At 51.4% G+C, this 15798-nt stretch overlaps 3 protein-coding genes across 3 annotated transcripts; 2 read left to right on the forward strand and 1 right to left on the reverse strand.

The window, feature by feature from the left end:
• The first annotated feature begins 2486 nt into the window (after positions 1 to 2486).
• P174DRAFT_445819 (DUF3237 domain-containing protein) lies at positions 2487 to 3384 on the forward strand. The gene is made up of 2 exons (XM_024828423.1): positions 2487 to 3015; positions 3085 to 3384. The coding sequence occupies exons 1-2, from the start codon at positions 2607 to 2609 to the stop codon at positions 3192 to 3194; spliced, it is 519 nt and encodes a 172-aa protein (XP_024677818.1). The 5' UTR covers positions 2487 to 2606; the 3' UTR covers positions 3195 to 3384.
• A 1925-nt stretch (positions 3385 to 5309) lies between these two features.
• Positions 5310 to 12918, reverse strand: P174DRAFT_515935 (type I polyketide synthase; the record flags this gene model as incomplete). Its single annotated transcript, XM_024832249.1, has 11 exons — positions 5310 to 7365; positions 7422 to 8180; positions 8210 to 8628; positions 8728 to 8784; positions 8809 to 11384; positions 11406 to 11549; positions 11588 to 11612; positions 11668 to 11778; positions 11836 to 11930; positions 12018 to 12749; positions 12801 to 12918. 11 exons carry the CDS (start codon positions 12916 to 12918, stop codon positions 5310 to 5312), a joined length of 7092 nt encoding a protein of 2363 aa, XP_024677819.1.
• A 638-nt stretch (positions 12919 to 13556) lies between these two features.
• P174DRAFT_470240 (MDR family MFS transporter) lies at positions 13557 to 15678 on the forward strand (the record flags this gene model as incomplete). The annotated part of the gene is made up of 4 exons (XM_024830583.1): positions 13557 to 13964; positions 14019 to 14545; positions 14624 to 14997; positions 15084 to 15678. 4 exons carry the CDS (start codon positions 13557 to 13559, stop codon positions 15434 to 15436), a joined length of 1662 nt encoding a protein of 553 aa, XP_024677820.1. The 3' UTR covers positions 15437 to 15678.
• Positions 15679 to 15798: the final 120 nt, after the last annotated feature.

Genomic DNA, 15798 nt, shown 5'->3' on the forward strand with positions numbered 1-15798 from the left:
AAAAAAAAAAAATCGCTATTCTCATCTGCTGCCTCTGCTGATCCATTTAATACCATATTCTCTTGTGTAGGTGCTAGTGGTGGGGTTTTACCATGCACTTTCTCCTACTGCTTTTATAAACATCTCTCTTGCACAGCAGCATCCTTGGCCTTCCTTAAAGTAATTAAACAGTTTACATCATATAATGTTAATATACCATTCTAGCTAAGCAGCTTAACCTGCTGCTTAGTATATTAGTGTTATAGAGGGGCTTACGCGGCCCTAATTAACTAATCATTTTATTCACCATAGCTAGATTGTGAGGGATGATCCACAGAGCAGGGTAGATTAGCCTGTTGACTAGGTAAGAATTAGGAACGATAGAATGTTAGGTCCGAATAGTATGGGAAATAGTAGACCACTTAATAACAAGACTAATCCTTGTCTTCTCTAATATTAGATAAGGGGTCAACCACCGAACCGCGGATACCACCGAACCGCGAATTTTCGCTGCTCCCCCAAAATATTTGAACATACAAGTATCAACGCGTGCTATCCCTATCAATTTTATATAAATGTCTCAATCCAAAGAGGCCTGCATGCAAATAGCCATTTCTGCATATAAAAATCAAAAAATTAAATCAAAATCCAAAGCTGCTGAGATATTTGAGGTGCCTAAATCTACCCTTTGTGAGCGGCTTAGTGGGGTTAAACCATGTACAGAAACACGCGCAAATGGCCACAGAATATGTTATTAAAGAGAAATCTCTTGTTAAGCATCTCCTAGATGCAGATAAGCAGGGGTTCTCAATTCAGCCTAAGATTTTATGTGGAATAGCATAGATTTTACTACAAGCACATACTCATGATCCTACTACTATAACTTAGTGTCGACTGGGCATATAAGTTTGTTAAACATCATTCAGAGCTGTGTACAAGATATAATTAACGCATATTTTATCAGCGTGCAAGGCAGGAGGATCTAAACATTATTAAACAGTGGTTTAAAACTGTATGCGAATCTATCCAAGAGCATGGTATATATGAAGATGATATCTGGAACTTTGATGAGACTAGCTTTGTAATAGGACTCTGTGCTACCTTAAAGGTTATTACTATAGTAGAGCACAGTGAGAGACCTTGTAGAGTTATCTAGGGGAACCGCGAATGGGTTACAATCATTAAGTATGTAAGCTTAAAGTGGATTCCTATACTACTAGCAGTTATTCTAAAAGGGAAGGAATACCTAGCTGCTTAGTATTAAGAGCTTAATCTTCCTCCAAACTAGAAGCTTACCAATAGCGTAAATAGCTGGATAACAGATGAGATAGGCCTTAAGTGGCTAAAGGAGGTCTTTAACCCTTTTCTCACCTATATTTAACTAGTGCAAAGTGATTACTTATACTTGATGGCCATTCAAGCCATCAAACTACTAAGTTTGATAATTTCTGTAAGGAGAATGCAATTATCTGTCTTTGTATGCCTCTGCATATATCTCATCTTCTTCAACCCCTAGATGTTGGGCTCTTTAGGCCACTTAAATGCGCATATAGAAAGCTAGTTAAAGGGATGATGGTGATAGGGAATAACTATATTAATAAAGAGGATTTTCTACACCTATATCCTTCTGCACGTGAAGCAGTCTTTATTTAAAGGAATATATATAATAGCTTTACAGGATCTTAAGCCATTAGATAAAGACTAGATTCTTAAGGAAATCACCTTTTAACTTCATACACTAACACTACTACCACTTCTTACTGATGGCTTAATCTCCTCTACTTTTCAAACTCCTCAGAATCCTTAGTAGCTTGATCACAAGATCCGCAGTATACAGAGAAGCATCTAGAAAAGGAAATGTAACGGATTAAGCAGTGCTATGCTTTAACCTCTTATCACCATTATTTTCAGTCTTCCGCTTTCAGGCCTTGGACTGTTTTCGTATCATCACCATAAGCATCTAGGACATGCAGTGAAGATATATAGTGTTCCCCTTATCTGATATTAGAGAAGATAAGGATTAGTCTGGTTATGAAGTAATCTACTATTCTCCCCCATACTATTCTGACCTAACTGATTGCCACCTCAATAAACTCCGTTTCTTTCAAGAGGTGTCTAACTAGATGAACCCATATCGCTTAGCTCTCTAATGCTAGTAGCCGTATCTAGCCGAATCTATTCTAATAGGGATTAGTTCATCGCATTCTAAAATAGTGCTATCCATACGCTTCAGCTACCCACCACAGGACGCGGTGTACGTGGGCGGAAGGGCAAGACCGAAGGGATCGAGAGTAAGTGTGCTATGACTAACAATAATCGGCAGGCGATTGGTTGTGGCATAAACATGTCCTTTCCTGACAAATAACGTCGTGGGCTAGATCTATCTCGTGTTGACCCGTAACAAGTTCTGCGATTATCACGTTGATTTTTTGGGTATGAGTCATTTCAGGCTCGTATTCACAGGGCTTCTCTGGCAGGCAAAGACCCCTACACTGTGGGCATTTCCCCAGAAACATAAAACCTGAAGGAAACCTACACCCTCGTAAAACTAAAGTATCACAATATAGTAACCAAAACTTTCAATCTCCTCTCTACCTTTTCTGGCAGACATTCGCTAATATCATACCATGGCCACCCCCACCCCTCCAAGACTTAACCATGTCTTCCATCTCCGTTGCCACATAGGCAAAGACACCATCAACGCGGGCCAATACTGTTCCGGTCCACACCGACGCATCACCACGCTCGAAGGAGGTTTCCTACGAGGTATCCCTGGAACCCGGGGCGACGGCCTCGACGTAACTCTCGTCGCCGGCGGAAGTGATTGGATACTCTTTGACGAGAGCACAAACACGGCGCACCTGGATGTGCGAACACAGGGCCGCACGAAAGATGGCCAGTGCGTGTACATTCATTATAGTGGATATTCGAAAATAGATGAGGCTGCGCAGCAATTCAGGAGCTGGAGCCCAGATGCGAAGACGACCGAGTTTGGGCAGCATCACTGGTGGAGTGCGCCGAACATTGAAGTTAGTGGTATGTTCGCACTCCTCCCACGGATGAATGGTGACTGATATGAGACTGACGATAAAACAATGCATATAGATCACAACTTTAAATGGGTTGCTACAACGCTATTCATTGGCCGGGGCCGTTGGTTTAGGGAGGGGGATATCCAGGCTGTGGAATATGAGATTTTTGAGGTCGCTCACTAGGTCATTCAGGCCTATCGAGGAGCCCCATGTACATTAAGATGAATATTTAGAGTGGTCTGTTTCCCTGGTATCAGTTTGGCCCCTGCGCCAGTAACCAGGGCATTACTTATGTTTGAGCTCGAAGCGTTCTCCATGTAATTAAATGAGATAACCAGTCTTAGATTCTTGCCAGCAAGAAAAAGGTCTCCCCAATCCAAAAGCTGCTTTTCTATAGAGGTCCAATCGATGTCGGTTCCATCAAACCTCAGAGTGAGGCCCTTCTGCCGGATGGCGGATACGACAACAGACGTGTTATCTGATTCAAGTTTTTGATGTGGATACTTTCGTACAAGCAGCTCCTTTAGCTTTTTTTTTGATACCGAGGGGCTAGAACTAGATCATGTTCAGTATCTTTTACTACCGTCCTGTTATTGAGAGCGACCTTCCACTCGATTAAATAGTGGATATAAGTCGGTGGAACCTCATCAGATGTCCGACCTTCTTCCCAATCACCGAACTAGAGTAAGGGGAGAGTATTCTTTTGCGACGCAGTTTGTTATGGAGAGGCGTACTCAACAACGGAGATGGGATCGACATTGATGCAACTTATATCGGACGGGGAGGCGGGTGAACAACGGAAGTTGCCAGGTGTTGGTGCATATTATGATGTATTGATACACAGGTCAAGCACCATGCTTTGTTGAACGCCATAATCATCATGGCTAATGAGAGAACTGTAAGTCATTTTCTAGGGCCTACTATAACAACAGACTAAGGGTGAGTGATTATTGGTTAAGGCTTACACTATCAGGAGCCGTTGAGGGTGGTGTTTGCCTGCAAATAACCGCCAACTAGTCAAGGTGGTCACTGGCCGCTAATCACTTATTGAGGTTCCCTGGGCCAGAGAGACACCCCCTCACAAGTGATAACTAGCGCACGCTGTACAAAAGGAAGAGGAGAAGGAGAAAGAGGTCTCCCAGCAAATCATAAAGTTATTTGGCGGCCTTCCCCATATGATTTGCAGCAATCCACTCTAGAACTTCATGAACTACTAGAGTTTATACAGGAAGTGCAGGTGATCGTCTCTATTAAAGTTTCCAATCCCATCAAGAGAGAAAGCCAGTGAGAGGTATCTGATTTCGTGAAACTACTTATTAGGGTGATTATACATTCTCGAACAGTTAACTGCCTCATACCCGATTTCACAATGAGAGATGGGCATATCGCCCCAGCTTTTTCATTTCCGCTTTCTAGTGCTGGGGGCGCTCAACGGCTAATTGTGGCTAGGCAAGGCAGAACCCATGCCACTGTTTTGCGCTTCGGTCGCACTGTGGCGCTAGGCTTTAGGCTTCCGTAGCCATGCCAGTACCTCTCTGGCACTAACACCTGTGCATTGAAGGACCTCGGTGGTAGGACTGTGTAAAGAACGGTTGTTGGCGAATCTGGTTTCTGCAGTGACTCACAGCTTTACATTACCGTGTTTCATGGGCAAGGTTTCTGGATAGCTACCCTCATCGTTTTGCTCCTCCTGTTGACGATATTATATCGTTCGGAATATTGAGGGTAGCGATCGAACAAGACCGTCTTGTCTAAAATCATAAAGAAAATAACTCAATAGGCAGTTGTAAAGCTACTGTAATCTGCGAGCAACAATTTGTTCCAGCTTAGCCAGACAAGCGTGTCCATTAAGAGGAGAAGAGCATGGTGGGACATCCTCTGCATGTTGGTAAAGTGCAGAAAGCTTCGAGAGCTCTATTTCGCAGCTGGGGCATCTGTAGCGCCGCCCTAAGTGCTTGAGATCATCGTTTATATACTTCCGGCTCTGGTAACAATCGTGGGCTATACCATCAATATCCTCCTCAGCAGTATCTGACGCGCAATTTCCAGACTCCAGATGTATTAACACTCCGGAAAATGATTTAAAGGACTGTAACAACCGGAGCATTCCAGGTTTCGAGGTTATAGGTAGACTTTTGCGAGCGCATAGCTTACCACTCAACTTCTTAGGACCAGGGCGCTGTAAACGTGCTAGCCAGACACCAAACGCAGAGGAGGGTATTTTAGATATTCGGAATTTTCTATCGGATAAAATTAAATCATTCTCAATAGTCTATGTACCTGCATGTCCTCCCTTCTCTAGACTCTACCTACAACTAACCTACTCTTCTCCGCAATCTTCCCCGCAAACGCGCTCATCGGCTCCGCTGCCAGAATCTCCAACAGCGCCATATTCGCCTGCAGCTCCCTAGTAATCCAGTTGCGGACCTCGAGCGCCACCAGCGAATCCACTCCATATCGGTACATAGGCCTACCTGGATCCACCTCGGACAAGGGCATCTGCAGTATCTCCGCCGTCTTGTGTACGAGCGCGTCCGTGATGATGGACACGGCTTCGGCGAGGGTGGACGCGGCAGCGAGACGCGTGGAGGGCGATGATGCTGCGGATGAGGTGTCTTGGTCTGCGAAGGAGGACGAGGATGCAATACTCAACACATTCAGCGGGCCAAACCGCGGATCACTGAAATGCTCGGGCCGCTCCAGCCCGAACCGGGCCATGACGTCTGCCGTCCCTAGGCCGGTACACACCTGCGCAGGAGACGCGTCACTGACTCCTTTCCACTCGCGGTTGATCAGGCTCTTCATCAGCGCGTGGAAGGGCTTTTCGCGGATCCCGAGAACGGCTTCCCAGTCGGCGAGTTTGCCAGTTGTGCCTTGCTCAGCTAGAATGCCGACGTCTCGCATGATGCCGAGATCGACCGCCACGGCCTTGAGGCCTTGACTGCGGCGGTAGTGTGCGAGGGCGTCTTGGAATGTGTTGGCGGCGGCGTATTGCGTTTGGCCGTGGTAGCCGAAGATGCCGGATATGGAGGAGCAGATGAGGAAGAAATCCAACGGGCGCGTGGAAGAGAAGTAGTTGTGCAGATTGAGTGAGCCTTGGATCTTGGGCCGCATGGGCTGCGTCCAATTCGCGTACGACATTTTCTCGAACAGCGTGTCGCGCAGCAGCATCGCCATTTGGAGGACGCCCGCGATGGGCGGGAGGTCGGTGGTGCATTGTTGCATGGCGGAGAGGAAGGCAGTTTCGTCTGCTACGTCTGCACGATACGCTTTGACGACGGCGCCAGAGGTGGTGAGGTCCTGTATCGTGGCTTTGGCTTCTGCACTGGAATCGCCCGAGCGGGATATGAATGCGATGTGTCGTGCTCCACAAGCGACAAATTCGCGCGCTAGGCTGCGTCCCAGGCCGCCGAGGCCGCCGACAAAGAGATAGGTGCTATCGGGGCTGAGACGGAGACTGTTTTGAGCTTTGCAGAGTACGGGTGCTTCGGCATTGTCGGTAAATGATAGGACGAGTTTGCCGCGATGCTTCCCCTGCTGCATCGTACGGAAAGCCGTCTCAAGCTGGGCCACAGGGTACACTGTTAGCGGGTACGCGGCACCCAGAACGCCCTTATGCACAAGGTCAAAGGCGTCAGATAGGATCTGCCCCAGCACTTCAAGACCCTCAGCGTTGAAGAAATTGGCTATGTTGATGAATGCGAAGGTTGTGCTGCCACTGAACGGACGCATGTCCAGACGCATGTTATTCGTGATATCGCGCAGCCCGATCTCGACGAACGTGCCAAAGGGCGCGAGACACGTCCATGAGACACGGAGCAATTCGCCAGACAGCGAGTTGAGCACGCAGTCGACGCCGCGGCCGCCCGTGACGCGCTTGATGGCTTTGGCGAAGCTAGCGTCACGGGAGTGGAAGATATGCGTTTCAGGCACGTTATACTTCTCCATCAGGAGACGGCGCTTGTCCTCGCTTCCGACGGTCACATAAACCACGAGGCCTAGGTGAGCAGCTAACTGCAGTGCAGCTTGACCGACGCCGCCGGCAGCAGCGTGAATGAGGACGGATTGGCCGGGGCGTAGTTTGGCGACGTTGACGAGCGCGTGGTAGGCAGTGGCGTGGACCATGGGCAGGGCGGCGGCGACTTCGAAAGACATGGAGCCGGGGATGTGCACGGCAAGACGGTGATCGATTCGGAGCTTGGTGGCATGCATGCCCTCCCAGAGAAGCGTGACGCGGTCGCCGGGTTGGAAGCGTGAGGCTGCTGCACTCCCGGTCGCCGTGACGACGCCGCTGGCTTCTTGGCCGATGAGGGAGACTTCGACGAGGCCCATGGCCGCCATGATGTCTTTGAAGCTGAAGATGGCGTTAATGGATACGAACGGGGCAGTCCAGTCAGGGGGTTGACTTACTTGACACCTGTTGCTTTGACATCGACCTCGATCTCTGACTCTCCAAGTGGAACTTTCATGCGGTCGTCCTCAATGAACGTCAAAGTGTCCATGAGTCCTGGCTTCAGAATCGTGAGCCTCAGGGGTCGCTCTTGATCCGCCAACCGCTGGACACGAACGGAGTCCTCCAGACAGTGGCGCACGCCCTCATTTCCCTCGGGACTGATGAAGATACGAGCAACCTGGAGCATACCATCCCGCTCCTGGAACTCATCATCTTTGGTATGGGTCGTCACAATGCGACCTGCAAGGGCTGGACCACACTGCAACGCCGTCTCCAGGCTACTAAGATGCAAGACCTGGAACTTGAGACCAGCCACCTCACTCCTCATCGTCCTCCGAATGCCATCGACCACACCCATGGACGGATTGTCGCCGGCTGTGATCCAGAGCAGGCGGTCGCTGTTCAGCAGCAGCTTGCGGACATTGTGGAAATCCGGCTCTGAGAGATTGTCCAGCAGGGGCTGCTCGAGCTCCAGCAACGAGATGAACGTCTTGCCCTCGAGGTCGGTGGCTGCACGGGCACTGATCTCGGCCCAGTTGGTCACGACCACGCTATAACCATGGTCGCGGAGAGTGGCTTGCAGAGCAGAGCAGAAAGAGATGCCGCTATTTGTTGCTGGTGGCTCGATAATGACCAAGTCGGATTTTGAAGATGTGCCGTTCGTGTTGCCGTTAGTGTAGCCGTTGGTGAGCCCGTTGGCATGCTCAGATTGCCGTCTCTTATACAGCGCCACTGACTTCTCAACATCAAAGACGCGTCGAAATCCGTTAGCCTCCAAAATGGAGGCAGATTCCCCAGATTGCTGTCCACAGCGAGAACCAGGCTTGCATCAGGCTTGCCAAGGCTTGTCAGACGACCCAGTAACACGCCCAAATCCTTATGATTGCTGACGGATTGCGGAGCGACCAACAAATCCGCCGCCGCAATGTCTGCGGGCAAGGGGTCATCCTCATCGCCCAGGTCAAAGGCTTTCCCAATCACATTTGCGGTGGTACATTGGTCCTCAGACTCGTTACCAATGCCTGCTACAGCGTATTGGATATGGCTTGGGAGAATGGTTCCGCGGGGCAGCAATGACATTGTCGCATGGTTAAGAGCCTTGTAGTCAGGCGCGAGCTCGATCACGGTGGCTGCCGGGTTGTCATGGAGGTACAGACGGATCAGCTGCAGTGCTTATTAGTGACGTCTGGTCCAAGTAGGAGCCGCACGTGCGGCTCATGCAGGATGACGGTGAGAAGGGAAAAGAAAAATTACCTCGACGACCCGATCTTCTGCTGCAACAGCCGACACCACCTTCTTGATTTCTTCCGGCTCCAGAACCTCGAGAGCATAATTCCAGCGCACTTCAGAGGTGATCTCGGCCGGATCGACCTCCAGCTGCTGGCTATCCTGTTCACCCGCGTCATTCTCCAGCTCCGAGACTCGGTAGTCAATAACGGACAGGTTGATCTTGGACACTGCACTATCAAACGCGTAGATATTCGACGACAACTCTTTAAAGCCATGTCTCTTCGACTCGCAGAGCACTGGCAGGACATACCCAACATCTCCCGGAATATCCAGCGAGATCTCCATCTGGCCAATAAACGTAGGCAAGACCGGCTTGTTCATCTCGAATCCCCCATTCTTGTACGTGCTACCCAGACAGCCCTGGAGGATCGAGTCGAGGGCACCCGCGTGGATCAAAAATGGGCGGTCCAGTTGTCCTTTGCTAAAGGTCTCGCCGATGTCGACGAGCCTCACGTCGTAGGTTGACCGGCCGTCGCCAAGATGGACATTCTCGACGCCCTGGAAGGCCCCGCCGTACTTCCAGGCGATCTTTTCGAATTGGCCGTAGAAGTCCTCTTTGGAATAAGTGTCCGGACACCCCTCGTGGACACGGTGGTAGTCGGCAACCCTAGACGCCTCCAGGCTGGCATCTTCGCTAGCCATCTGCTCACTGGTACTTTCGGTGTAGTCAATGGTAATCAATCCTCGGCAATTGTCTCGCAAGTGATCGATGCCAGCGCATGAGGATATGGTAAACTCCCACCAGGAAGCTGGTGTGGAACCCGAGGTTGCAAGAAGGTGCGGCCGCATGTGCAGGATAATCTCAGTCGGCGCATCCTCAGAAAGTGCCATAGCAGCAGAGAACGAGATCTCGCGAAGCCGAAGGGTGCGCACCGTCTTGCTGGGCTCCACCAACTGCTGTGCGGCCTCAAGCGCCATGCTGATGAGGCCAGCCGCGGGGAATAGCACAGTACTACCGACCTTGTGACCGCGAAGCCAGGGCTCGTCGGACAACCGGAGGAAGTTGCGCCAGACATGTTGGCTCTCATCCATCATCGGGACTTGGGCGCCGATAATGCTCTTTGAGGGAAATTGGCGCATCACGAGCTCCCTCTGAATCCGAGTCTCGTGGCGGAAGACCTTGGAATGGTTCCATTGGTACGGGGGAAGGTCGGTAAGTCGACGGGGATTCAGATCGCCGTTGACCTTGGAGATGTCGATGGGGACTCCTCTGAGGAATAGCTCTGACGCGAGCTCGAGACTCGTTTCAAGGGTATTGCGTCCGCGTGTAAGCATCGACTTGTAGGCGACGTCTTTAATGCCGTGGTGCCCTAGAATTTGCTCCACCGGTCCGCCAAGGGCGCTGTGTGGGCCAACTTCGATCAGCAGGTCAACAGTGTTGTCGCTGTGGTTACCACTGCTGTCATCATTATCATCTTCTTTTTCATCTTCGGCTGGGGAGACCATCTCCTTGACCGCATCGGAAAAGAGAACCGGAGAGACCAAGTTGCGGACCCAATAGTATGGCCTTAGAAGCTCTGGTGCGACCTCCTGGCCAGTCACACTGGATACCATGGTTGGAATGCGTCCATCTTCGTTCTCGTTCTCATTGTACTTTCGTGGTATAGGCTTAAGATCGGCAATGAGTTCAGCGTAACTGCCAAACACACGATTCATATGCCTGCTGTGGTACGCCATCTCGACTTTCAGTCGCCGGGCAAACACCTTACGCTCGTCTAAGATGGCTCGGAGTTGCTCAAGTGCGTCAACATCGCCCGACAGCGTCACACTGGAAGGTGAGTTGACACAGGCGACGGCAGCGGTGCCATCGAGCTTCGACTGTTGGATCAATTTCTCTGCTTCGTCTCGCGAACAGCCGACAGCCATCATGCCGCCCTTGAGATTTGGCGCATCAGTTCGAAGCCTGGTAGCAGCCACGCCCCTGAAGTAGGCAGCTGCAACTGCGTCGCGGTGGCTAAGCGCTCCAATGCTGTATGCAGCTGCGATCTCGCCGCTGGAATGCCCAACCACTCTGGACGGTGTCACGCCCCACGACCGCAGCTCGTCGACTAGGGCGATCTGGAGCACGGAGCAGATCGGCTGACTGATCTCCGGCTGGCTCAGGCGGGAGTCGGCTTGTGTCTTCTTGAGTTCTGCGACAGGATCCCAGGCACAACCTATCTCTCGGAGGAAGTTTGCCGATTGCGCAACCGAGTCCCTAAAAACAGGGCGGTCGAGCATCTCCACGCCCATACGCGCCCACTGTGCACCTTGTCCTGTGAAAACGAAACCAATTCGTGGGGCCCGAGTGGCACTGCTGGCGTCCCGGGAGGCGCCTTCCCCTGGATCGGTGCTCAGATGGTCACGGAGCTCAGTCATGTTCTCAGCAATACATGTTGCCCGCCACGAGAGGCTGGATCTGGCCCGGGAGAGTGTGTAGGACAGATTTGCCATGAAGTCCGAGCTCGAGGCCACGGGACCGACGGTGTCTAGATGTTCAACCAGGGCATCAGCATTCCGCTTGAAGCCGGCCTGGTCGTGGCTGCTGAAGACGAAGAGTCTTTTCTTGGCACGCGTCCTCTCTAATTTGGAAAAGCCGTTGATCGTTCCAGACCCATTGGCGAAACGGGTCGGGTCGAACGATTCCAGGACTACATGGCCGTTGGTGCCACCCATGCCGAAGCCGCTGACGCTCATACGCTTTGTATGAGCAACAGGCCAAGGCGTCAATTTGGTGGGTACAGCAATGTTCCATTCGTCAAATGGAATCGCGGGATTGCCTTTAGAGAAGTGAAGATTGGGGGGATAAGATTGTGCTCCATCGATAGAATGCCTTTGATAATTCCCGATATACCAGCAGCTGATTCGAGATGGCCAATCTGATTTTGAAGTCAGCATCCTCAGATATGATGTCGGACAATCCACGAGACTCACGTTGGGTTTCACACTTCCTATCAAGAGCTTGCGCGGTTTTGGCGAGCCTTTCCCGATGGTGCTATAAATGGCCTTTGTTTCAATTGGATCTCCAGCTTTGGTCCCCGTACCCTAAGGCTGCGGTTGGTAACGGTAAACCCCTTAGGTCTGATAGGGCTTTTTGCTTACGTGTGCCTCGACGTATTGTGTCGAATAGTCCAACCCGTTGGACAAGTAGACGTGTTCTATGAGTGCAGTCTGTGCTTCCAGAGACGGCATTGTCACTGCAAACAAGAGCGTTAGCAACTCTCGGTTCAGATTTGGAGACGCAGAATATTCTACTGCATTGAGAGCCACCAGAATATACTTACCACCCTGTGTAAAGCCATCTGAATTAGCACCAGTGGCGCGGATGACGGCACGGATGTCATCGCCATCATGGATTGCATCAGCCAGCCGTTTCAGGATGATGATTCCGCAACCTTCACCACGACCGTATCCACCTGCGCTCTCATCAAATGCTTTCGACAGGCCCTCAGGATTGAGGAAATTCAAGTTATTCAGATGTGTCGTGAAGTCCGGGGTGAGCATCAGACTCACGCCACCCGTAATGGCCATCTCTGATTCGCCCGACTTCAAGCTTTGGCAGGCCAAATGGGTAGCCATAAGACTGGACGAGCAGGCTGTCTGAACCGTGGCACTAGGGCCGTGGACATTAAAAAAATGAGATATGCGATTGGAAATCATCTCATCACCGGTCCCGAGGAGATGGTATTTGGGATTGTGCAAGAAGTCGCGCTCAACTGCCCCTCGATAGTCGCTTGGACCAGAGCCGATGTAACAGGCCGTCTGGGTGCCAGAAATCCGTTGAAGGGACATGCCCGCGTTTTCAAATGCCTCGTATGTCACTTCCATGGCGATCCGTTGTTTGGGATCCAGGGCGATTGCTTCCGTAGCGGTGATGTTGAAAAAAGCGGCATCGAACACGTAAGGATCTTCTTTCAGAAAGTGGCCTCCTTTGGTGGGTAGTGCGTTCAATCGGGTGTCGCCTGGGTGGTAGAAAGCGTCCGAGTTCCATCTGGGTGATGTTGGTGAGTAGGCATCTAGGGCTCCTGTCAGTGTCCACTACCAATGCAGCGTACTTCGCTGCTCACCTTTGCCGTTCTTCAGCATGTCCCAGAACTTGGATGGCGAGCTAGCGTCGCCGGGAAACCGACATGCTAAGCCCACGATCGCAATTGGGACATCTCCCGCGGTGTGTGTAGAAGTCATCTTGATGCCCGAGAAGCTCTCTCTTTACAGCTCTCTTTTTGGGAAGAGAGGAGGAGAACCGAACAAGATAACCACCTCGCGGAAAGAAAGGCATTACACATGCGGGTGCTCCGGCTCGTATTCGGCTCCTGGAGATGTTAAAGATAGCTACGTTACAGGAAGAGCTGCTGTATGTCAAACGAAGAAAACACGGCGGCGGTGCAAGATACGACGATGAAGATATCATGCAGTCAGCAAATGTCGAGGCTAACGGTCGAATTCACCCCATGGGACCCGCCGGTCGCGGGTCCAATACGAATATTATTAATATTATTCACGTACTTAAAAATCAACTAGGTAGTCAATCAACTCTCTTTATTTAGCTTTTGTCAGCAGTGCGGCGCCACACGGCGGACGAATGCTTGCAGGGCCAAGATATGCACAAGACGGCGGTCGAAATATCTAGTTCTGTCGGTTCGACCGTGTCGATCACCGTGTCAATCGCGGGCTTCGCTGTCCATTTCCCTCCCTCACCCTTTCTACATGGCAGCAACATGTTCTTTTTCTGAATCCAAGACTACAAGTTCCAGTCGCAACTCTCTCTCAACAAACCTCCATCTGTCGACGGGCTGTCCCTAACGCAGGACATCCAAGAATCAATGGCATCCAGTTCAGACCTCGAGAGCAGCAAAAAAGCCGAGCTAGATGGACGTCGGCCAGGCTCGACCAGTGATAGCGAACGTTCTCCAGCCAGGGCCGACGGGCCCCGAGAGCAGAATGACTCCAACGAGACCCCGCCCGAGTACGAGACTGGCATCCGACTAATCCTCGTCATAGTCACTATCTTCGTGAGCACCATCCTCGTATCACTGGAGATTGGGATCATTGCGACCGCAATCCCCGGCATCACCAACGATTTCCGCCGCCTTGACGATGTGGGCTGGTATGGAAGCGCGACTTTCATCCTCGCAGCCTCTGCCTCGCCGCTGTGGGGCAAGCTGTTCAAGTACGTCAACGTCAAGTGGACTTTCCTCGGCGCGGTCGCGATCTTTTTGGTGGGCAGTGTTGTGGCCGCTGCAGCTCCGAATAGCGTGTCTGTCATTATCGGCCGTGCCTTTCAGGGTTGGGGAGCCTCTGGGGTCCTCGGCGGCACCCTCATCGTCATCAACTACGTGGCCCCGCCGAGGAATCATCCGCTTCTCATCGGGACTTGGATGGCTGTCTTCATGGTGTCGACCATTCTTGGACCGGTGATTGGCGGTGCATTCACGAGCGGAGTTACCTGGAGATGGTGTTTCTGGATCAACTTGCCCGTTGGCGGTCTCATCATCGGTCTGCTATTGTTATTCCTTCGCATCCCCAAGCACATCAAGAGTGTCCCGGCCACGTGGAAGGAGATCATTCTCGCCCTTGATATTCCCGGCTTCTGCCTGCTACTCGTCTCTCTCGTATGCTTGACGTTGGCATTGCAATGGGGTGGGCAGACGAAACCGTGGAACCATGGCTCTGTGATCGCTACCTTGGTCCTTTGGATTGTCCTCAGCATTGCTTTCTTCGTTACCGAATGGCTACAGGGCCCCCGCGCCATGGCTCCCTTTAGCATTTTGAAACAGCGCACGGCATGGAGTAATGCCTTGTTTTGCCTTGTGTAAGGGTCGCTTCTTCTTCCTCGCTATACTATGCAATCTCCCAGCCAATGACTAACACCAATGATCCCTCATTCTAGCTCCTACGCCGCCCTCTACCAAGTCATGTTCTACCTCCCCATCTACTTCCAATCCATCCACGGACAATCAGCTGTTAAAAGCGGGGTCAACACCCTCCCGTTCCTGGCCTTGTTCGCCGTCGGAGCCGTGGTCAGCGGTGCCGTCATCGGAAAGACCCGCTACACACAACCCTACGAGCTCCTCGGTGCCCTCATCATGACCGCCGGCATGGCCCTGATCTACATCCTCGATGTCGACTCCTCCCAAGCCATGTACATTGGTGCCGAGGTGCTGTTTGGTTTCGGCGTTGGTATCTGCAACCAGATCCCCATGACGGCTGTGCAGGGCTTCTCAAAACTTGAAGACGTCTCCAGCGCGACCGGGATCATGGTTAGTAAGTATTGCCTTCCCTATGCAAATAGAAATTCGCCTCCGAGTACCCTATGTATGTGTACTAACAAATCCCCCCCCCCCAACCAGTGTGCCAAACACTCAGCGGCGCCTACTTTGTCGCCATCGCGCAATCCCTCTTCGCCAACCGTATGCTCCAGACCGTCCTCAGCAGTGCATCCCACCTCAATCCGGCGCTGATCCTGGGCACCGGCGCCTCCGAACTCCAGCAGGTCTTCAGCGGGGACGATCTGACTGAGGTGATCGCCGCGTATATGGTGGGCATCAAGGACGTGTTTGCGTTTTCGCTGGCGTGTGCGGCGTTTTCGGTCCTACTGACGCTGGTTATCCCTTTTAAGAAGCTGCCGGATCATGGGAATAAGCTGCCCGCGACAGAGGTTGCAGAGGCGAAGAAGACAGAGGAAACCGATGGGAAGGAGTAAGTGGTTTGGTTGGGTAGCGCTGCAAGAGACATGGCAGACTACGGGCGAGTTTCTGGAAAAGGGAAAAACCAACACTATCGGTTCCAATATGAAACATCAGACTTAGGTATCTTAAGTATTAGTTTTGTTTTAATATACTGGATTGTTTTCTTTCTTGATCTGTTGATCTCGAATGCATCCAACCCAGCATGAGCAATTGGAAATCCTGTGTCATCGCGCCAGTATTCGCGTAAACATACCGAGTGTTGGGCGTGTTATACACACGACCACGACGCTCGCTCACTACTAGCCCACCAGGCGGAGCGGTCGTCCGTGGTACCTCGAACGGACACGGAAAGGGACCGGATTCGCTCTCGCAAGGA

Source organism: Aspergillus novofumigatus (assembly GCF_002847465.1).
Source record: "Aspergillus novofumigatus IBT 16806 chromosome Unknown P174scaffold_10, whole genome shotgun sequence".
Lineage (NCBI taxonomy): Eukaryota > Fungi > Ascomycota > Eurotiomycetes > Eurotiales > Aspergillaceae > Aspergillus > Aspergillus novofumigatus.